The sequence below is a fragment of the Lotus japonicus genome, chromosome 6, assembly GCF_012489685.1.
Source record: "Lotus japonicus ecotype B-129 chromosome 6, LjGifu_v1.2".
NCBI classification, from domain to species: Eukaryota; Viridiplantae; Streptophyta; class Magnoliopsida; order Fabales; family Fabaceae; genus Lotus; species Lotus japonicus.
This window is the reverse complement of record NC_080046.1, coordinates 14,114,207-14,137,621: the sequence shown is the minus strand read 5'-3', so window position 1 is coordinate 14,137,621 and position 23,415 is coordinate 14,114,207. Positions and strand designations below refer to the sequence as shown.

General features: G+C 39.4%; 3 protein-coding genes across 4 annotated transcripts; 2 read left to right on the top strand and 1 right to left on the bottom strand.

The window, feature by feature from the left end:
- Positions 1–996: 996 nt before the first annotated feature.
- On the bottom strand, positions 997–10,900 carry LOC130725920 (DNA replication complex GINS protein PSF3-like). 2 transcript variants are annotated; one of them, XM_057577112.1, is made up of 7 exons: positions 10,748–10,900; positions 8,774–8,874; positions 8,467–8,535; positions 2,810–2,910; positions 2,049–2,141; positions 1,478–1,617; positions 997–1,372 (listed from the first exon to the last, which is right to left on the bottom strand). In XM_057577112.1, the coding sequence occupies exons 2-7, from the start codon at positions 8,816–8,818 to the stop codon at positions 1,263–1,265; spliced, it is 558 nt and encodes a 185-aa protein (XP_057433095.1). In that variant the 5' UTR covers positions 8,819–8,874; positions 10,748–10,900; the 3' UTR covers positions 997–1,262. The 2 variants fall into 2 exon arrangements, with proteins under 2 accessions (XP_057433095.1, XP_057433096.1); XM_057577113.1 differs by having other exon boundaries at positions 8,774–8,889; positions 10,748–10,891.
- A 534-nt stretch (positions 10,901–11,434) lies between these two features.
- Positions 11,435–15,859, top strand: LOC130721959 (cation/H(+) antiporter 15-like). Its single transcript, XM_057572545.1, has 3 exons — positions 11,435–11,868; positions 12,237–13,244; positions 13,716–15,859. Exons 1-3 carry the CDS (start codon positions 11,641–11,643, stop codon positions 14,985–14,987), a joined length of 2,508 nt encoding a protein of 835 aa, XP_057428528.1. The 5' UTR covers positions 11,435–11,640; the 3' UTR covers positions 14,988–15,859.
- Positions 15,860–22,540: 6,681 nt separating this feature from the next.
- On the top strand, positions 22,541–23,210 carry LOC130724951 (40S ribosomal protein S18-like). The gene is made up of 3 exons (XM_057576217.1): positions 22,541–22,669; positions 22,788–22,948; positions 23,045–23,210. Exons 1-3 carry the CDS (start codon positions 22,541–22,543, stop codon positions 23,208–23,210), a joined length of 456 nt encoding a protein of 151 aa, XP_057432200.1.
- The last annotated feature ends 205 nt before the right edge of the window (positions 23,211–23,415 follow it).

Here is a 23,415-nt window from a genome sequence, read left to right as displayed (position 1 = left end):
TGGACTTGCCGTCAAATAAATATCTCACCCCACATCACGTGTACAGCTCAGCTCAACCAGAAATATCTTCCACACTTTACACTCTTATCCAACAACAACAAAAAAAGTTCCCTCCGTTAAGCACTATTAAAGAAGAAGAATATATGCCTGAAAACAACAATTTTGGTCCCTAATCCGAAGAGAACCTTACTATTATGATTATTGATCTACTCAGATTAATTTCACTACTTAGTTTCAATTTAACCAAAATATCTAGCCTGATTTGACCAAAAAGTTTCTTCCTGCTTATGTTTCGTGCTTTTTCTTGCTAAAATAACATTCTTCCTGCTTTTATGTCTAGGCTGAATTACTACCATCTTTGGGAAAATTAATGTTTTAAAGTCTATTCAAAGAAATTGTGAAAATTTTTGATTTTTTTTCTTAACAAATCCACCCTGTATATATTAAATTTGAGTAATGATCTTGAATATCATAAAACTAAATCACCTATTTAATGAAGCCATGTGACATGGAAAGTTCTATATTTAAATATATGAATCAAATTAATATTAATGTCTTAATTGAAGTTTATGTGAGGTCTACTAAAAATGTGAGTTTCATTTTCAATTAAACTTACATAAACGAATAAATGAGAAAATGTTGAAATGAGTATTCCTATACTTGTGTTCTTTGCTCATCGCATCAATTATAATTGCTCACATTTCTCTTTCTTTAATATGTGTTCAGGTGGAACGAGATGTGAATATATCAAATAAATTGATGTATAGAAGTAAAATCAATAAAATTATATTCCTGCAGATCATAAATTGTTTAAAATTATAGAGGGGGGATGAATCCAAATGTAAAAGTTTAAATAGTAAGAAGAAAAAGCAAGACAAAGGGAAAATAATATGGTTTTTAAATAAACAGTAATTCATATGTTAAATCAACTTTCAGCTGGAAGAATTGGATTCAAAAAGCAAAAAAGAGCCGGCACAAACACAAGAACAAGATCAGTGGTCAAGAAAAATATCTGGGTCTGGCTTTCATTGATAGAACACAACATAACCACAAGGTTATTTTTCATATTTTTCACTTTTCCCAGTGCCCAAGTTTTTTGTGGTCTTAAACTTAAATCAATAACTTGAAATTGCAACACATTGTATTAAGTGTACAAGGTCAACATCTACAATTTAACATTTTTGTCCATTCTAAACATTTTGCAATTAGCATGTCCCAAACATTGACATAAATAATGTCTAATGACTGAGGTTAGAAAGCAACTATTCAGTTGATTTTCTCTTTCTTCCCAGAACATTAGATATCTGAAATCTGGGCCCCCCCATTCGCCACTTCTTGAAGGATGCCATTGCAGATTGAGCTGCCTCATACACTACAAGATAAGCATTAGATCATACAAATATTAAAATGTATAAAGATGTGACCACAAAAACAAAGATAAAAGGTATGTTTGTTTAGCAAGTAGAACAATTCTTACAATTGATCTCTTCTTTTGTCAGAATAGTCCAAAATTTGGAGCCAGCTGCAAATGCTGCAGTATGTGCCTTTGTGAGGACTTCCTTGTACCTACTCTTAAATGCAGATAATAATAGAAACCCAATGGTTCTGTCGCCAACTCTGCCATAAATGAGTATTAAGTAAGCAAAAAATAAAACTCAATGGCAGGATAGTTGCATGAAGAAGGACAAGGCAAAGAAGAACGACATATATTTCAATTGTGCATGAACTAAAATGATATAAGCGTTTTTAAAGACTTGAATTGATATAACATGAAAAACAAATATGCAGTTCTTCTCTCTATTTAAATTGACGTTTGTTCTGTATATACAAGACAAAGGTAGTTAGTTAATCGAGTTACTCACTAAATTTGATTTCAGATATGTGCCAAATTAAGGATGATGAAACATGACAGCGATGATCTTCCAAGACAAAACTCAAGAATAAAATATATATTTAAATATCAGAGAAGAAGATTATAAAGCCAAAGAGAAATAGGCACTCTTTAATAATGCTGCAAGCAAGAAAATATAGGAATATCCAAGACTTACATCGGTGCTATCTTGCAACCAAATTCATAAAAGAATTGACATCTGGACTTGAGATCCACAGATGCAGAATCAGCTTGGATCTCTAGCCTTGTTCTGAAGTCAAGAATCATCAACTATAAGATAATAAAACTAACATTTTAAACTTAAATATAAAGCAATCTAACACTATCAACATTCATGTAGTACATTTGAATGTGAATGATAATGCAGATTTGAATGCATATGTCATTATTAGTTCTATAACTTTTATGATAAATAACCACATAAACTGATCGTTGAGTAACTTGTAGCTATCCATACTTCCGTACAACACCATGCACTTAATGACAGTAATTTAAAAATACATGAAAAATAAGGTTTTTTTTTTAAAGTGAAAATATATATTAATATATCAAGGTCTGAGAGCATGCCTCTTGAATAGAAAAGACAAACGCGACTGATCTGCTACAGAAAAAAAGAGCAAATCAACAAAAAGACCAAGACAAAGAGGCCCAACAGACAGAAAGAAATAACCCTAAAAGCCCAGGCAAAACCACCCTGTACAACAACAAAGCCCAAAAAGAAATCAAAACACCTAGGCCAAATTCAACTTTGACCCATGAAACAAGGGTTAACAAGAAATGTCTGCAAAAGCATTTTAAGTGTAACACAGCAATACAAATGTACTTAAGAGTGCTTCCTAACTCATTGTTAATGTCATGACATGCTCTACTATATAATGTGCTTATAAGTCATAAAAAGCCATAAAAGATTATCATTACTTTTGATTGAAACAAGGGGGAACATTTACTGATACTGCTTGTCTCAACTGTAATTCATGAGCAAGCCAAAAAGGCAATTCGACTTTTGAACCTGCTTCAATCTGAAATCAATTGTTCTAATGTCAGGTCAAAGTATAAAGTTCCACCATGCACGTATCACTGCCATTAATTCTTTTGCTTCTGAAATACATAAATTGTTAGGAACGAGGGTCAGGTATCAAGGCCACAAGAGAGATTGGCTCATCATGAGGATGTGGGCCCTAAAGTATGGAGGGTATATTCTAGGAGGGGCAAGAAAGGGAATAGTGGCTAACCGTCTAACAGAATAGAGAGAGATTGAGTGATTGTAATATCTCCAGTATATAAGGAGAGTAAGAGAGGTAGAGTGGGTATCCAGAGAATTGCTAGCTGTTAGTATGGATAGGAAGCATTAGCTTCCTATAGGAGCATTGCTCTGGGCAGAGTATTTGGGAACACATTCCTTCTCTGTAATTTCTTTCCACAATCAATAAACAATCACTTTCCTGAATTTTCTCATTCATTTGTGGTGTGTGTGAGTGGGTTCCTAACAAATTTGGTCCGACCTGCCGGATCTTCACGCCGGAGAAACTCACCGGAACCAGTTAATGCCGCCAAAGAAAACCAAAAATACGACGTACCCAATGGAGGCCAAGATCGATGCCTTGGAAACGGAACTAGCAGAAATGCGTTCCTCACTTGCTGCGGTCACGACGGCAGTGAAGGATCTGCCGACCTCGCTGGTGGCCATGATGGAGCGATCGCTGGGAAAATCTGTTCAGAATGAGGATGCCAGTGTCAATCGTGACCCAGGAGGATCATCGGGAGCTAAGAGCATCGCGGTAGAGAAGGTCTCAGATCTGACGATCGGAACTGATTCCGAGCGTCGCACACCTCAGTTGAACGGCAACGCCTTGACGGAATTTCGTCAATCGGTCAAAAAAGTGGAGTTACCACCGTTCGAGGGGAAAGACCCGGCGGGATGGATATCGCGGGCCGAGGTTTACTTCCGCGTCCAGGAGACCTCGCCGGAGGTGAAAGTCAGTTTAGCCCAGTTGAGTATGGAAGGTCCAACCATCCATTTCTACAATTCCTTACTCGAATCTAAAGAGCTTCTCACATGGGAGAAGTTGAGGGAAGCCTTGCTCGAACGCTACGACGGACATGGTGACGGGGACGTTTATGAGCAGCTAACGGAGTTGAGCCAACGTGGTTCAGTCGAAGAATACATCACAGAGTTTGAGTATCTTACTGCTCAAATTCCTAGACTCCCTGACAAACAATTCCAGGGATATTTCCTCCATGGATTGAAGGAGGAGATTCGGGGAAAGGTCCGGAGTATGGTGGCGATGGGCGGAGTAAGTAGATCCAAATTGCTGGTTCTCACGCGAGCAGTAGAGAAGGAAGTGAAGGGTGAAACGGGTTCGGGTTATACCCTGGGCAACCGTTTTGGAGGCGGTTCGGGTTATAAGAATGGATTGGGGGCATCGGGTAGAACCGGTGGGGCAGATTGGGTTTGGGTGAAGGGAGGAAAGGACACGGGCTCAGCGAACAAGCCCACTTTCAACGGCCCACGAGGAGAAACAAAAACTCAACCGGAGCAAAAACGAATTGGGCCTAGGGACCGGGGCTTTTCTCACTTAACCTACCCGCAACTACTTGAGAGGAGACAAAAGGGGCAATGCTTCAAGTGTGGGGGGTCATACCACCCCTTACACCAATGCCCTGACAAACAATTGAGAGTCCTAATCGTAGAAGAAGGAGATGAGGAAGTTGAGGAGGGAAATGTTCTGGCTATGGAGCTCGAGGAACCAGAAGAGGAAAATCAAGGAGAGATGAGCATGATGAGCTTCTCCAACATGGCACAAGAATCCCAGGAAAAACCGCAAACCATTAAGCTTCAGGGGACCATTAATGGAGTCCCGGTACTGGTTCTGGTTGACAGTGGGGCAACTCACAACTTCATTGACCACAAGCTTGTGCAACGCATGGGATGGGAAGTAGAGGACACCCCACGAATGACCATCAAATTGGGCGATGGATTCCAAACTCATGTCAGAGGGCGCTGCAAGCAAATCCGATTGGAGTTAGGAGACTACCATCTCAATTGTGCGCCTCAGCTTTTTGAATTGGGAGGACCCGACGTGGTATTGGGCATTGAATGGTTGAAAACTTTAGGAGACACCATCGCAAATTGGCACACGCAGTCAATGCGTTTCTGGGATGGTCAGCGGTGGGTTAAGCTGCAAGGACTCAAAACAGGGCAAGACTCCATGGTGGCACTCCAGCAAACACTTCGAAGGATACGAGCGGAAGACGCAGGGGTCCTGTACCGATGTGAAACCCCACGCACAGAGAAGTTTGTGGAGGAAACCTTGACTGTTCAACAACAGCAAGAGTTGAGTGAGCTATTGGAAAGGTTCAAGGAAGTATTCACTGCAAAACAGGGTCTACCACCAAGTCGTGGGCATGAACATTGCATCAACATTCAAGAAGGCCAGGGACCGGTGAATGTTCGACCCTACCGGTATCCCCACCTGCACAAGAATGAAATCGAGAAGCAGGTCAAGGAAATGTTAGCTACAGGAATCATTAGGCCAAGTTCGAGTGCTTACTCGAGCCCTGTGATATTAGTAAAGAAGAAAGACAATACTTGGCGTATGTGTGTTGATTATCGAGCACTCAACAAGGTCACCGTGCCAGATAAGTTCCCCATCCCCGTCATCGAGGAACTCTTGGATGAGCTACACGGAGCAACATTCTTCTCTAAGTTAGACCTTAAATCAGGCTATCACCAGGTCAGGGTGCGCGCGACTGATATACATAAAACGGCATTCCGGACCCATGAGGGGCATTACGAGTTCATGGTCATGCCATTTGGACTCATGAATGCCCCCTCCACTTTTCAGAGTTTGATGAACGAAGTGTTCAAGCCTATGTTACGCAGAGGTGTCCTGGTTTTCTTCGACGATATTTTGATCTATAGCAAGGATTGGGAAACGCATCTCTTTCACTTGGAGCAGGTCTTACAAGTCCTTAGTAAGCAGGAGCTGACAGCAAATAAAAAGAAATGCAGTTTTGCCCAGTCTACTGTGGAGTATCTTGGGCATTTAATCTCAGTTCACGGAGTTGCAGTCGATCCCAATAAGATCAGGAGTGTGGTGCAATGGCCAAAGCCAACCAACGTCAAGGGGGTTCGCGGCTTCTTAGGGTTAACAGGCTACTACCGTAAGTTCATTCGTGACTACGGTAAGGTGGCCAAGCCATTGACTGAATTGACCAAAAAAGATGCCTTCGTTTGGGGACCCGAGGCTCAACACGCTTTTGAGACTCTCAAAGAAAAGTTAACTACAGCTCCAGTTCTGAATCTGCCAAATTTTGACAAAGAATTCCTGCTGGAGTGTGACGCTTCTGGGAATGGAATAGGAGCCATCTTAATGCAAGGGAAGAACCCTATAGCTTACTTTAGCAAAGCCCTGGGAGTAAGAAACTTGACCAAGTCCGCTTACGAAAAAGAATTGATGGCTGTGGCATTAGCGATTCAACATTGGAGGCCCTACCTCTTAGGGAGGAAGTTCCTGGTCTCAACTGATCAAAAAAGCTTGAAGGAGTTGTTACATCAGAAGATAGTTACTGGGGATCAGCAAAATTGGGCAGCCAAGCTTCTAGGCTACAACTTTGATATAGTCTATAAACCCGGAAAGCTAAATAAAGGCGCAGACACGTTGTCAAGGGTAAGTGAATCAGGGGAATGTCGCACATTGGCATCATATCCTATATGGAATGAACAAACCTTGGTAGCAGATGAGATTCAAACTGATATCAAACTCCAAGCCATCATCACAGCTCTGCGGCAAGGTTCCAATGCACACCCTGAGTTTCGCTTGCATAGGGGAGTTTTGTTATACAAAGACAGGTTGGTTTTATCCCAAACTTCTTCTTTAATTCCTCGAATGCTCCAAGAGTACCACACCTCACCTCAAGGAGGACACTCCGGATTTCTGAGAACTTATCGACGGGTGGCGGAAAACCTATATTGGATTGGAATGAAAAACACAATTCAGGAATTCGTTCGACGTTGTGATACTTGTAAGCGTCACAAATACCTTGCGGCTGCTCCTGCCGGTCTTCTCCAACCTCTGCCGATTCCGAACCAAATCTGGGAAGATGTCTCAATTGATTTCATTACAGGGTTGCCTAAGTCTAAGGGATTTGAGGCTATTTTAGTTGTGGTAGACCGCTTGTCTAAATATTGCCACTTCCTACCTCTGAAACACCCTTACTCTGCACGAAGCATAGCAGAATTATTCACCAAGGAAATTATCAGGCTACATGGCATACCATCTTCTATAGTGAGCGACTGCGACCCTATATTCGTGAGCCACTTCTGGAAAGAGATCTTCCGGCTCCAAGGAACCCAACTCAAGATGAGTTCAGCTTACCACCCCGAATCCGATGGCCAATCGGAGGTGGTCAATCGCTGTCTTGAAACATACCTTCGTTGTTTTTCGGCGGACCAGCCTAAAACGTGGGTGAGCTGGCTTCATTGGGCTGAATATTGGTTCAACACTACTTACCATTCCGCTGCAAATCAGACCCCTTTCGAGGTGGTCTATGGCCGCAAGCCTCCGGTAATCACTCGTTGGGGCTTAGGAGAAACGCGGGTCGAAGCGGTGCAACGTGAATTGTTGGAGCGAGATGAAGCTTTGCGCCAGTTGCGTGACCAATTGCTACGCGCTCAGGATAGAATGAGGACTCAAGCTAATGCCAAGCGTGTCGATAAGTCCTTTGAGATTGGTGAATGGGTCTTCGTCAAGCTTCGAGCTCACCGACAACAGTCTGTGGTCACTCGCGTGTTTGCCAAATTGGCAGCGCGGTATTATGGTCCCTATCCTATAGTCGCTCGCGTGGGTGCCGTGGCTTACCGTTTGAAGCTGCCAGAGCATTCACGGGTTCACCCAGTCTTTCATGTTTCTGTGCTTAAAAAAGCCATTGGAAACTATGAGGTGGCCTCGGAGTTGCCAGCTGAGTTGGAAGGAGAAGTACCAGAGGTTGTACAACCTATTAAGGTGTTAGCTACTAGAACCGTCGAGGTTCAAGGAGACAACATTTCGCAGTTACTCATTCAGTGGGAAGGGAAAACCGTTGAAGATGCTACTTGGGAAGACTCTCTTACCATTCAAAGTCAGTTTCCGGATTTCAACCTTGAGGACAAGGTTGCAGCTCAAGGAGCCGGTATTGTTAGGAACGAGGGTCAGGTATCAAGGCCACAAGAGAGATTGGCTCATCATGAGGATGTGGGCCCTAAAGTATGGAGGGTATATTCTAGGAGGGGCAAGAAAGGGAATAGTGGCTAACCGTCTAACAGAATAGAGAGAGATTGAGTGATTGTAATATCTCCAGTATATAAGGAGAGTAAGAGAGGTAGAGTGGGTATCCAGAGAATTGCTAGCTGTTAGTATGGATAGGAAGCATTAGCTTCCTATAGGAGCATTGCTCTGGGCAGAGTATTTGGGAACACATTCCTTCTCTGTAATTTCTTTCCACAATCAATAAACAATCACTTTCCTGCATTTTCTCATTCATTTGTGGTGTGTGTGAGTGGGTTCCTAACATAAATCAGTGTCAAGGGCACTTACAGAGTCGGTCTCAGAACTTGGATCTATTCCCACTCCAGATGCTGGCTTCTGAAATACCACCGACACAATCTGTTACCAGAACATAACAATACACTGTATTAGGAAAAGAAAATCAGGTTGCACTCTCTATATCCTTAATGTTGAGATAATGAACAGAGTCAGTTATACACTAGCAATACCCCGAAACATCATCGAGTATCTTTAACATTTTCCCAGACTTACAAAAATAATCCACCCTTAAACTACCACCCCTTATTGAATTTGAAATATATCAACTAGAAGCGAAAGAAGAGAGTCTGAAGCCCACCTCTTCCTCTACCATAATGTCATCAATATCATAGTAGTTTGCCATTCTAACCCACGGCTTTGCTGCAACCACACTTTCTTTTAATTCATCGAAAGCGAAAACTGCAAATAAATAAACTGAGCTTGAACCATATCATTAAGTTTATAAATTAAAAAAAAAAGTGAACTAACAATGAAGACAACAGAACTCAATCACATCTATTGTTGTGGCTCCATTAGAAAAAAAATGAAAAATTGCAGAACAATGAGATCTACAGCATATAGAAAGAACAAAAGCCGTAATAAACATACAAACTTGAATCAGAAAAAAAAACAGATTGGGTTAATTGTAGAGCGCAACGCCTATATACATAAATAAGTTTCTAAATTCTAATTAGATAACCATATTGTTTTGTTATTAACAAGAATGAGAGAAATTCTTTTCCACCAAAAACAAATTAAAATTCAGAATAAGAGCACCTAACTAATTCCTGGCAGCAAATGGCATATTACACTCATATACTCATTCACAAGTAGTACATATGTCCAATGCATAGGGTTACAAAGCCAGTCCTCTCCTGAGTGGAGGAGGTAAAGAGAGTGACTGCATTAACCACACAAAGAAATTACAAGTCATACAAATTGGGGCTTTTTCTGACATCAATATGCAGGTAGTATGTATCCATATAGATTTACAGCAGGTGATTTATCTATTAGCATATTCCAGCTCCCATTCTCCAGCATCAACATGCCCCTCATCAATTTTTAAGAAGGTAGGATGCCATTGTGCAGTACTAAATAATATTCACAAACAGAAAGTAACACACAGACAGAGTTGAAATTGAAATACAACAACCAATTAACAAATCTAAATGAACAGAACCGACTTCAACAAGATCCAATAAGATCTCACACAATGAGATCTAAGAAAACACTCTTTAATTCAACTTTATACACAAAATAACTAATTGAGCTTCAACACTGAAGTCCCAACAACGCAAAAATAAAAATACAAAACTCAGCTTATAGTAATCGAACTTGGAGTTTAACACTTAAAAACCAGGGTACACATGGAGTCTTAGGCCTAAAGTACAGTAGCTGAAATGCTTAAGGCAGCACATTCTTCAATAGAAAAAGAATCCCAAACCATTAAATTATCAACATTTAATTTCACCAAAAACATAGTAAGATGATGAGAACCTTGGGAGAACCACACCACACAACAAAAGCTAGCCATTGAAGCTGGGGAGGCCAAGACCTCATAAACCCCACCCCAGAATCTCACACTCCCAATGTGGGACTCAAGTCTCATAGGAATTAAATCCTAACATCTCACCACGCTCTGCAACCACGACACCTACGCAAAATGGTTGTGCACTAGCCCTGTGACTACTCCCAGGCAAACACTGCAATGTTGGCAACCTATCCACGCCTCTTATTTGCAGCAGAGAGACATCGCAGAAGACTCCAATATCAACTAGTAGGTACCAATTCTAAAGAAAAAATAACTTTTTTATTGAAGAAAAACTGTTACAAATTCAGGAGATTCAAAAGATCCATGTCTCTCACAAGTGCCCAATTACAAATGATCCTCCAAGATGATATAACTAAACTAAACTAAACAACTAACACCCTAACTAACTCTCTCACCTATCTAACTAACTAGGGGTACCTATCAATAATTTTCACCCATGAAGATTCAACTTGTCCTCAAGGTCTGAAAGTTCCACCAGGGTCCAACTATTTGAAACATGATGATCACAATTCACAAGGTAAATGAGAGACCATAACATGCATTTGATCCAACACTAAGAAAAACTCCCAAACCCTAAAACGGTGCAATTGAATGTTAAAATTCGCATGCCATGTTAACAAGTTAGATTTTTGTTCATAACATGGAGAATCACATGAATATTGTAAGAACTTTAAATTGAAACTGAGAAGCTTTGAAAGAAAGAAAGAAAAAAGTACAAAATGAAGAGAAAAAGCTCTGAACCTTGTTGCTAGTTGCTACCATGCGAGATCGATATGCAGTGGCGGTGCAGGCACAGCGAGAATGAGAGGGGCGAAAATTGGGGTTTAGGTTTTGAGATTTCAATTTCGATTGAATGATTTGGTGTAGGGCGCGAATAAGAGGACCGAAAATCATCCTTTCGCGCTAATAAGAGAATGTTTTCAAAATTATTAAAACAATCAAATGAGATTAGTAAATAGGATTAGGAATAATCAATTTTGTGTTATTTTTTAATTAATAAAAGAGAAAGTATATTGCATTTTGGCCATTTTATCATCCTTTCATTTCAGTCCTAAAATGTCAATCTAAAGAATATTCCTAAAATTCAAGATCTAACATTATTAAATTGAAGGACGTTCATTTTATAAAACGATCACCCTAGTGTTCACCAAACTCTGTAAAATCAATTTTATTTTGTGGTATCATTAAAATCAAACTCTTAATAAAAATAAAAATTGATTGACATGCATGTTTATGGTAAGTACCAAGTATGTTAAAAAAAAAATACCAAGTAATAGTAATTAACTAATTATAATGAGTCAAAGAGGATGGTCCATGAAGATTTGTTAAAAGTTAATGGTTTTGCAATTTCTCATAAAATGAGACAGAAATAGAAAAACCGTTGGGAATTTAATTTGTAACTACCAATGACATCAATTTCCCATAGGTAGTTAGAAGAAGAAACATGATATGGTTGTTTTTTTCACTTTATCTAATTAACACTTTGATGCATTCCCCTTATTAGAGGTTTACATTAAAGGTGACCCAGAAGAGAGAAGGGGGAGAAGCTAAGGATTCAGAAGAAGGAAAAGATAATTGATACCACATTGATCCCAAATTATTTATGATTAAAAGAGAGGAATTGAATTGAAGCTATGGATCATGTTAGTGACATTCAACATGAATATAACAAACGAGTAAAAGTTGAAGGATGTTACGAGACAATCGTGACTAATCCCAATGCAATATGGAAAAGTGATAGCATCCTAACATTCTACCTCCCTTCCTTTGCAACCCAAATTGCTATCATGTTGATCACCACTCGTTCTGTATACTACATCCTCAGACCCTTGAATCAACCTCTTATTGTTGTTGAGATTTTGGTAAGTAACATCCATCATGCTCAATTTAAAGACCAAATTATAGCATGTTATTAATTTACTATATCACGCATAGAGTAATTGCATCTATCAATTATTTTGTTTTTTGATCGGCCAAATTTTCTCTTTAGGGATTGATCCTAGACCTTCCCCTCCCCATATGTTTGTCAACTCTTACCACTTGAGTTATCCTTCGGGATATATCTATCTGATATTATTTAGGGATTGTCATATAACTTACTGCCCTCTATGTGCTTGTCAGAATGTAAATATACTAGAAGATGAGACATGCATGCATGCATCTATGAAATGACAAAAATGGATGATTTCATTTCATATTTTGATGAGTTTTTTTGGGGGGCTTTTAACAGATAGGGTTCATGATAAGCCCAGAGATAATTGGGGGAACACCTTTTTTTGGATCTTCAGTTGTTCCTCTAAGGGCAATGATGCCAATTGAAACCATGACACATTTTGGGCTGGTTTTCTTTGTTTTCATTGCTGGTTTGGACATGAATTTAGACACTATCCTACACGCAAGGAAGAAAGCTACAAGCATTGCTGTTGCAGGCATTATAATTCCAATGGCAATGGGGAGTGGAATATATTATTTGCTTCAAAGCATGTACAAGGGATCTCCTGAGAAGTTGGCACATCACAACACATTCAAAGCATATTTGTTTTGGACCTTAACATACAGTGTCACTGGTTTCCCCATCGTTTCTCAAATCCTGGCACACCTCAAGCTTCTCTACACAGGTCTAGGACGAGTGGCCTTAACAGCAGCTATGATCACTGATTTTTACAACTGGGCCACTTTTGCATTGTTGATTCCATATGCAATGAATGAAAAAACTGCCATTTACTCGGTGATCGCCACCATTGTGTTTGTCTTATTTTGCTTCATTGTCCTTCGCCCTTATATGGAGCGGTTGATCATCCGCAAAACCAATCACAATGAATGGGACAATTATCAGTTGTTGTTTGTGGTCATGGGAGCTTATGCTTGTGCATTCATTACAGATATTTTGGGGACACATCCTGTTGTTGGGGCTCTTGTTTATGGAATCATCATACCTCGTGGGAAATTCACTGAGATGCTGATAAATAAGTCAGAGGATCTTGGGGTTGTTTATTTGGCTCCAATATTCTATGGTAACTGCGGCATGAGACTCAGGTTCTTGTATGCTGTCAGAACACAAGGTGTCACATTGGTCATGCTAACTATGTTCTTGACATGTGTCCCAAAGATTTTAAGCACACTAATAGCAACTCAATTCTATGGCATGTATGTTCTTGATGGTGTGGCTGTTGGGTTGCTTATGAACACCAAAGGTGTCTTACCCTTAATAATGCTCAACATAGCCTGGGACGAGCAGGTACTACCGTACTACTATATTTATTTATTACTACCACCGTTTCAGATCATGAATAACTATCTCATACCGTTTAAGAAATCTAGTTAAAGTTGTTAAGTGTATTAAATTTGTTCTCTATTACTATACAACTTCCAAAATTGTCCTTAACCCACTTTTCTTAATTTTAATGCATCACTAATGCTCAGGAGAATGGAAAGAGAGTGTGAGTTCAATCAAATAAGAACATTCTTATTAAGAAATAATTAATGCACAATAAATTTCAAGTTAGTTCCTACAAAAAGAATCAATGTGTGAACCTCCAATTTGATTCTTATAATAAGGAATAAAGTTAGAGGTAATACTATTTAGGTTATCAATTTATTTCTTATATATATGATTTCTAATCTTTCATTATACATGTATATATCAGATTTATTATTACTCCAATCCAAGGTATATTTGATTATTGTTATTATTATTATTTCATTTCAGATTTTGAGTGCGGAGTCCTACTCAATTTTAACAGTAACAGTTCTCATGATGACTATCATTGTGCCAATAATCATCAATGCCATATACAAACCAAGAAAGCTTCACAGGCAAAACAAGTTAAGGACTATACATAATTTAAAGGATGATTCAGAGCTTCGAGTTTTGGCTTGTGTCCATAACCCTCGCCAAACTACAGGAATCATCAACATCCTCGAGGCGTGTAATTCAAATAAACTCTCTCCACTACGTGTGATTGCTCTTCAACTTGTTGAAATGACAGGAACAACCACATCCCTTTTGGTTTCCCACATCAACCATCATAACATGCAACAAAATGGAGCACATAATTCCCTTACCAAATCAGAACAAGATTTGGAAACCATCACAAATGTTTTTGCAGCTTATGCAGAGGAAACTGAGAACACCCCCAAGGTGGAGACCCTTGCTGCCGTGTCCCGCTACTCAACAATTCATGAGGACATATACAATGTAGCACAAGAAAAGCAAGCAACTTTGATTCTCCTCCCTTTTCACAAGCAATCAAGTTTAGAGGGTATCCTAGAAAATTCCAATTCTGCAATCAAGGACATAAACCAGTATGTCATGAGAGATGCGCCTTGCTCTGTTGGAATCTTCGTTGATCGTGGAATTGGTTCGTTGTTCAAAGTGGATTTGCGTGTGCTCATGCTTTTCATTGGCGGTCCTGATGACCGTGAAGCATTAGCCGTTGCGTGGAGGATGTCAAAGCATCAAAGGGTTCATCTGTCTGTTGTGAGGATTCTTTTATCAGGGGAAGCTGCAGAAGCAAATTCATCATCTTCATCGCATGTTGAATCTAAAGGGTTGTTATCTGCAGAAGTGGACAATGAAAAGCAGAAGGAGTTGGATGAAGAGTATATGAATTCATTTAGACTCAAGGCAGTGAATAATGAAGATTCTATAGAATATTTAGAAAAAGAGGTTCATTCTCGTGATGATATTTCAGAGGTACTTAATCAAACAGATCAAATTGGATGTGATTTGTTCATCTTAGGACAAGGTACTGGTAGGAACTCCGTGGTCTTTTCGAATTTGATGAAACATACCGATTGCCCAGAACTTGGAGTTATAGGGGACATGGTGGCATCAAATAACTTTGGTTCCTGCTCTTCACTCCTTCTTGTGCAACAATATGGGTTTGAGAGGATAGAATTTGAGACTAGCACTAAACAATCTGGTGAAGCATCTTCAAATAAAGATGGTTCAGAGGCACTTTTTGTGAAGATAGATTAGCATCACTGTTGGTTGGTTATTTATTGGTGGTGATGTGATATGGGTCTTTATGCATATGGCTTGTGCCCAACCCCAAGATGCATGGAAAATGAGGTTTTACACTTGCAAAGTGCACACTATGTTTGTGGATATACATGCCTTGGGATGGAGGTGGTAAATAGAAATGGCAAAGAGAAAAAGTGAAAAACTATGTGATGGTTGATAATGGGAAAGTAGGAGAGAGATAAAGAGAAGAGTAAGACGCAAGCTGATAAAAAGCGACAAGAGAGACAGTTTCAAATCGGATTTGCAGTGTTGGTTAAACTCCAACCATATCGCCAACATTCTACAGCTTTATGTAAAAATAAAAAATTACCCATGCGTTATTTTGGGTCCTTCACAGTGTTGGATAAAGTTGGGGTTGTGGCTTATAAATTGCAACTGCCTGCAGCGGCTAAGATATGTTTCTCAAATCAAACCATTCAGTGGAGCTACTATAGAACCATATTTTCCATTACCTCTTACCACATCTGATTTGGGACCCATTTTCTGTCCTACTGCAGTGCTTGACACTCAAACCATTCTCAAGGGAACAACATTGGTCCCTCAAGTACTCATTCAGTGGGAAGTTTGCAAATTTTCTAAGGCCACTTGGGAAGATATTGGAGAGATTCAAGCAAGTTATTCCCAATTCAACCTTGAGGACAAGGTTTCTTTTAGAGGGGTATAAAAGGGAAGAGAATTAGAGTAGGGTTTTTTTTATGTATGTTGTGAATTCCTTTTCTCTGAACTGTCTCTCTATTTTCTCTTCTCTGTCAATTTCTGTTCTTATCTTAGAGCATCTCTCTGAAATTTTCTCTTTCCTCAAGTTTCACTCACCATTGCAAGAAATGAGTTACTCCACCTTGACAAAAAAAGTTGCTCTCTGCAGCAACTATCAAAAAGTGGTTTCTTTTGAAAAGTAATATTATTTTAATGCATAATGAGGTTAAATGATATTATTTTAATGAATCACAATCCCAACAGTATATATAATAAAACATCAGTAATAATGAGAAAGATGGCAAACAGTTGTTATAAAAATAAGGGTAATTGTTATTCCCACCCCGACATCTAGTTCCACCTCCCTTGAACATGCAAAATCCGAAAACACCCTTGAAAATAGTTTTGCTTGTACTTTAAATTGTGTGAACTACGCACATTAATGTGGGTCACCTACGCACTTTAATGGTCGAAAAACCAGAAACAGAAACAGAAGCATAAAGTGATGCAACAAAAACAGAAATAGAAGCACAAAAATATACAATAGAAACAGTTACATGAACAGAATTATAATTGTTTAACATATCATATTACAATACATTACAAGGTCACTATCATTGTTTAACACATTATATTAGTCTAAACTCAGTCATCAGTTAGTGGTATTGAAAAAGTAACACAAGAAAGGGGGTTTGAGTTGTGTTCACTAAAAACTTGAGTTTTCAAATGATTATAAGTTGTAGAAAGAGTTTTCGCAATAGTTTGATGCAGCGGATATAAAAATAATAAAGTAATAGATGATAAGCACACAACGATATATCTTGGTTCACCCACAAGCGATGGAGCTACGTTTAGTCCTTGGCTTAACCAAGATTTCCACTAACATGTATCAAGGACTTCTCCTACAACAAGTATTTGACAAGACTTCTCCCACAACAAGTATTAGATAGGACTTCTCCCACAAGTATTCTACAAGACTTCTCCTAACAAGTATTCTACATGACTTCTCTTAACAAGTATTAGACAGGACTTCTCCAACAACAAGTATTATGCATGACTTCTCCAACAAGTATTATGCATGACTTCTTCTAAGATATTTTACAAGATCGTCTAGTTCTACAAGATTATCTTCTCACAAGAGGGATTATAAACTTTAACAGCGCAATGAACTACAAAGTGTTTGGATAAGATTTGACTCTTGGGTATAGTTTGTGTTCTAAATCTAGAGAAAGTTGGATAAAAGATTTGACTCTTAGGTGTATCTCTCTGCAGCAGACGATAGAATTTGACTCTTAAGCTTGTCTTGAGTTTCTTGGTTGCTAACTTGGATCGTTGGAAGATATTTCAAATTGAGATATTTTTTATGCCTTATGAAGTCTTCAAGTTCTCCTTTTATACTCCTATGTCTTATGTGTGAGTGAATATAGCCATTGACTCTTGTTCTTCACGAAGATTATAGCCATCAAACGATACTTTAGTGTACCTTTGTCAGGTGCATTAAATGCATGACACTGTTTGAAGACCTTTTGCCCAAAAGAGTAGTATGTTAGTTGGTAGGTAGCTTTGGGTCTTGCCTTCTATCTGTTGATGAGCATAATTGGCAGCTTGATGGCGACAACGTTGTACTTGAGCTTTGACCATTGAGCTTTGTCAGATCACGTGCTCTTCTCTTGAAACTTCTTCTTCAAGTTTGTCTGTGATCTTTTTGAGTTCCACAGCTGGCGCGCAATCTTCAGATGATCTCATCTTCATAGACGATCTTGATCTGTCGCTTTGTGTAGATCGTTCATGTTTGGTCAGCGCATCATGGGTGTAGACTATAGATATAAGTGTTCCTGAAATGTGAATAATTTTAGTATATCGTTTATGTCTTTAAAATTCTTATCGTACAAAACATTGCAAACGACATGATCAAACGTTTGAACTTAACAGTTAGATCTACTATTTCTTCGCTCTTGAGTGAGTTTTGTTGTTGTTTAAGGATTTGTTGATATGCAGTGATGTGGTCTAAGTATGATAACTCCCAATGTAGAGTGTCCTCAGTACAATGATGATGCCACTAAGTATTAAGAGCTGACATAGGAAATCCATTCCTTAAGTGCACCTACAAGACGATTACAATCTTCATTAATTACACACTAATTAACACACTAATTAACGTACTTTAAAGTGTATATTACTTAAGTTATAAATGTACCCAATGATTGTTGTTGACATGTAGCATACATATAAGTTTGTGGTCCAGGATATGTGGCACTGGACCAGTAAGAGGAAAAAATGTAGAGCAGCCCTTACGCGATAATGTCACCAACACAACCCGATACGCTGAAGCAACAAGGTGTCTCATATCCAGAATGCTTAACATTTCTCCTATGTCGCAATCTCCTTTGGAGCAAAAATCAAGACTTGTGGGACGTGTTGGTACAATTTTTTGGTGACATACAGTTTCAGATATGTAGAAGTGTGTGTGGTGAACTCATTTATCATTGCTCGCCGCACTTTAGGCCATCTTTCTTGCCCCATACCCATCAAGGTAGAAACACTCCTATATCCGTAATTCTCATCATCATCAAAATCTACAATGTTAATCACATAATCATGTAAACATTTGGGCACTTCATGAAGCAAAAGGGCTGAGAAGAATTTGAGCACTTCATGAACCGGCTGAGAGGGCATCACCTTGCCCTTTCTTCTTGGCTGCAAATCCTGTGGGGGTAGGGGTTAGTCTCTTCTTTTTTCAATGTTCTATTGTAGATACCTTGCCCTTGGCTGTTTTAGAAGATGGAAGGGTGGAGTTGTTATCTTGTAGTGACTCCACAAGCGCATCAACGTGCTCTTAATGTGAGGGATTGTGTTTGGTCTATCCTTTAGGTTCTTTTTTGTTCCGCCCCTTTGTTTTAAGTTTATCAGGAGGAGGGCACATGGAGGTTTGATCTGGGTAGACAATCTCTCGAAGCTTTTCTTTTATAATCTGCCTTCTTGGAGCATTTGCTTCTTCAAACATTTTTTATATCACCTCCATCTCAGTCATAATGCTCAAACCCAAAACAGGTTCGGATTCATCTGGCGCAGTTGTTGTTGTAAGTCTCCTCCAATATAGATCAACTGATAGAAGTGGAATGGACTCTCACCCTCCAATCTCACATGCACAAGGAAGGTCGTGTGTTCTCCTTATAGAACAGTAGCATTGATCGACGTGCACTTTCTCCTTTGCAATTAACTGTAGTGCTTTCCTTGACACAAGGCCTCGTAAGTTGTCGTACAACTTATGTTTGAATCTATGTTGTCTTATGAATATGTTGCTCTGAAAATTAACATTGATCTTAGTGAGCTGCAGGAGTGTGCGCCTATGTATAGCATTCCAATTCGCGCACAAATCACATTTGTTATCTCTGAGACATATTTTCAAAGTTGAGTGTGCACCTTCAACCCTATTGAATGTTAAAGAAGGCATAATTAAACACATATAAAAATGACAAGATTGATGAACATTTTTAATACATGAAAGCAAAGTACCTGTTAGTTGTTGTGTCCCCTAAGTGCATGAACTCATCAATGTGATACTTCACAAATTTGTATTTCTCAGGCAACCATTGAGTTTTGATGTACTACATGAACTCAGATTCCTCCCCACAAAGAGAAGGCAGGAAATCCATATTAGCATCAAACTCAACAGCGGATGCTGAATACATCACATTACTCCATGCATCCCCAACATCTTCTCATAGCTCTTTGGGTTTGACAGTTAGCGTACACTTAGCCTTCACATTCTTTGCAATGTGGAATTGGCATAGAAAATGAGTGGTGGTGGGGAATGTGTTTGCAACTGCGTTTACCAAAGCATTGTCCTTGTCAGTTACTATAACCTTTGACAAATCATCATCCTTAAGTATCAACCCTCTCAATTTATCTAGTGTCCATGTCACTTCAAGTTCACACTCATTTCATAGGTATGAAAAACCTATAGTGAATGTGTCACCATTTGGTGTCATATCTACCATCTCCAATGATGGGCAATCTGCAAGTGTACAGAATCTGCCCGGTTTTAAATATCGAATCCACATGGATTGTGAGTGATAGACCTAGTTTTAAGCCTAAAGTTTGCAAGTTTAGAAAGCAAATTAAATTCTGTTTAAGTGTTGTTTGTTTGTGACAAATAGAAGTCGTAGTAGCAATGGTAAAAACGTGTAAATTAACAATGATAAAGATGCATTGGGTTTTCGTTCAACTAATTCATTTTAGAAAACTTATCCTATACATGTGAATTCTTAAGCCTCTCTTTGATGCTATAGCCTAAGCAACTACCTATCGATGCCTCGCAGAGATAATTCTCTCAAACCAAAAGATAAGCTCAATTCCATGCTTACTTAAAAATTTGTTTGAAGCATCAAGCATGTAATGTTCAGGCTAACAAACCCCAAACCTTCCTCTAATCTTAGCAGCAAGTATAGAAGGGTAATCACAAAACAGGTCCCTAAACTACAATACAACTTCCGTTCTGATTATAGTTTAGCAAAAAGCAAGCGTGCACTCAAGCTTATAAAGAAAAAAAAAACAGAAATGGGATTCAAAGGCTAACTCAAGAACACATGCATAGAGATAGGAATTATAACTAAAACTTCATAGTATCACTTAAATCTAAAGCAAAAGGTAACTAGCCAAACATGGCTAGAGAATCCATACAATAAATGTAAAGAAAAACCTGAGTTACAAAGCCCTGAAAACCTCCCACAAGCACCAGAATGTACCTCAGCTCTAGACTTAAGTAAAATGTTCAAGATTATTCAAAACAAAATAGCTAAAACTATTTATAAACTTAAATCAACGAGTCTGGGTGCTCGAGCGCCAATTGCTTCAAAATCCTCCATCTACCACTGTCTCTCATGGCGCTCGAGCGCCAATGTCCCACGCTCGAGCGCCAATTGCTTATCCTGCCAGTCTTCAGCCACTGTAGGTGGTGGCGCTTGAGCGCCAAAAGGGGGCGCTTGAGCGCCAATTACTCGCCATAAATCTTCTTCAATTCACTTCAATGCACACTTCAAGGCTCTAAGCCTCTTGATATTCCATCTCCTTCAGTTTTCACTTGCCTTCTTCATTAACCACTCAAGAAAAATATCAGAATACCAAAGATTTATTTACGCAAAGGACCCAAGACGAGTGACAGTTACCTAAGACCCAAAAGTTTACCAAAATGCGATAAAGGTCCTTATAAAACCACGAAATTACCTAACTATTGCAAATGCACAAATAAAGATAAAAATGAATGAGATAGCATGAAACACTACATGAGACAAAGAAAAAGACTCAAAAGAAGCAAATAAATGACCCTAAAAACAAGGACAAATGGAGGGTCATCATCCAACAATGATATCCTATACTTGTTGGTTTTTTAGGTGCTATCAATCAACACAACAGTGGAGAATTGATTAAACAACTAGATTGCAACTCGATGCGCCAAGAATAATGATCTAACCACTATGGATCCCTCTTCAGTCCTAGACCAATAGGTGTACTTGTCTGCTTCCATCAACCTCGTCAAGTGTTGCAATTTTATTAAAGGCCCCCTCTTTGACTTTATGCATGACATGCGCTCATTTTACACTTATCTGATGGTGGTGAGATTACTAAATTGACATTCTTCAATGCGAGCAACATGTTTCCTGGATTAATCTTATTGTCAACCATTTTTCCAAGCATGGCCTTTTCTTCACTATATAAGTGACCAACATATGGATGGCCAAGCAACATCTCTGATTTCTCATGATTATGATTCCATTCTTCACACTCACCCTCCACCCTTCCTTGGTTAGTCTTGCTCTTAGCCTGAAAGGACAATTACACTTCTTAGTTTCGTCCCGTGTCCTAGCGCTTTAAGACGGACTTGTATGATAGGTATGTGCCGCCCCGCTCACATCGTAATATCATAAAGGCCTTCCTGTTAACACCACCATTATTGGACCTCGTAATAACAATAAAGAAGACCAATTGCTTCATAAGATTACGAGCCCATTCCAGAACCTCATCCCGATAAGCAAACCCCTACAAGCACATAAATATTCGTCATTACTAGTCACTTATGATTAAATTTTCTATTGTTATCGACATAAACAGTAAGTTATCTTATCTGTGGTGAATGCCTTTGTATAGTCCACAAAGAGTGGCTCGTCTTGCACATCCTCTGCGTTTACTAACTTCCCAGATAATGACTTCTGTTCTTGCTTGTCAACTTCGTAGGACTTAATTGGACTCATGGTAATACCTTCTACATTGGCAAAAGAAAAAGGTAAACAACCATACAATTTTTCCAATTTTTTCTGCATTCTACTATAGTTCGCACTTTAAAGTGTGGGTGCGTTTAATGGACACCACCTAATTGGGTGGTGTACCCGTCCTCCATCAAATTTCTGCGCGAAATTACTAGGTTGTCCTTGTCTTCTACCTTCCAACCCTAGTTTTGCACCACCGCTCCCTTCCGCCGTCGCACCAAATCTCATCTTCGCCTCCACCCAATCAGCCTCCATTGCTTTCACCGCTCCTCACCTTCAAACCAATGGCCAATAATGAGTTTTCCAAATTGCAATTAGTTCATGGGGATCTCCGACACCAACCTTCTCCCAATGTCGCGACACAGAGCCACTTGAGCGCCGCCAACTAGTGTGTCGTTCGCGGCGAGGTCAAGGCGGTGGAGTTCGCGGTGGTGGCCCCTTGGCTGCTGCTGGTGCGATTCGCGACAGCGAGGGAGGTAGGTCGACCCATAACTGCGCGGCTTTGGGGAGCATGACCAAGGTGAAGTCACGCGGTGGGTGGAGTGGATGGCGACGTCAGCCGCGGTGGCTGCCCTGACTGGAGATTGCGACGACGACTGGGCTTCTAGGGAGGAGCGGTGGAGTTCGCACCGCAAGGTGTCTGAGATGGCGGTTTGGAATGGGATAACGACATTGGTGGCTTAAAACATGCTGATTTTGCCAACTTTGCTTCCATGGTTTTATATGGTGTAGTGATTCTCAATTTTGTTTTAAATTTAATTTTTGTTTGATTTTGGGTGATGGGGGTTTGCAGTCTCTTTTGGCAAACGAGGATTTCCAGCACATTCTACGTGTGTTGAATACCAACGTTGATGGGAAGCAGAAGATTATGTTTGCTCTGACCTCCATCAAGAGTATTGGAAGGAGATTCGCCAACATCTGTTGCAAGAAGGCTGATGTTGACATGAACAAGAGGTTTTCTTTTTGTCTCTGAACAATTTTGATTGCATGTTTGTTTTACGTTTGTTTGATCTTTTTGCTGAAATGAATGGTTTTTTATGTTGTTGGTAGAGCTGGTGAGTTGGGTGTTGCTGAGTTGGACAATGTGATGACTGTTGTTGCCAACCCTAAGCAATTCAAGATCCCAGATTGGTTCCTCAACAGGAAGAAGGACTACAAGGATGCCCTCCACATGAAGCTCAGGGATGACCTTAAGAGACTCAAGAAAATCTGGTGATTAACATTTGTAGGTTTTCATAGAAGTAGATGTCTTGTGTAAGATTTAGACTATGCTGATAAATGAAATTTGCTTTTGTTTGGTTTTCATTCTAAACTTCACATTTATGATTGGAATAAGGATTTTAAGTACTCTATTTATGATTGGACCATCAATCCTAGAACTTGCCTGGAATGTCTATGATCGCACCTTGCTATTTGTTTGC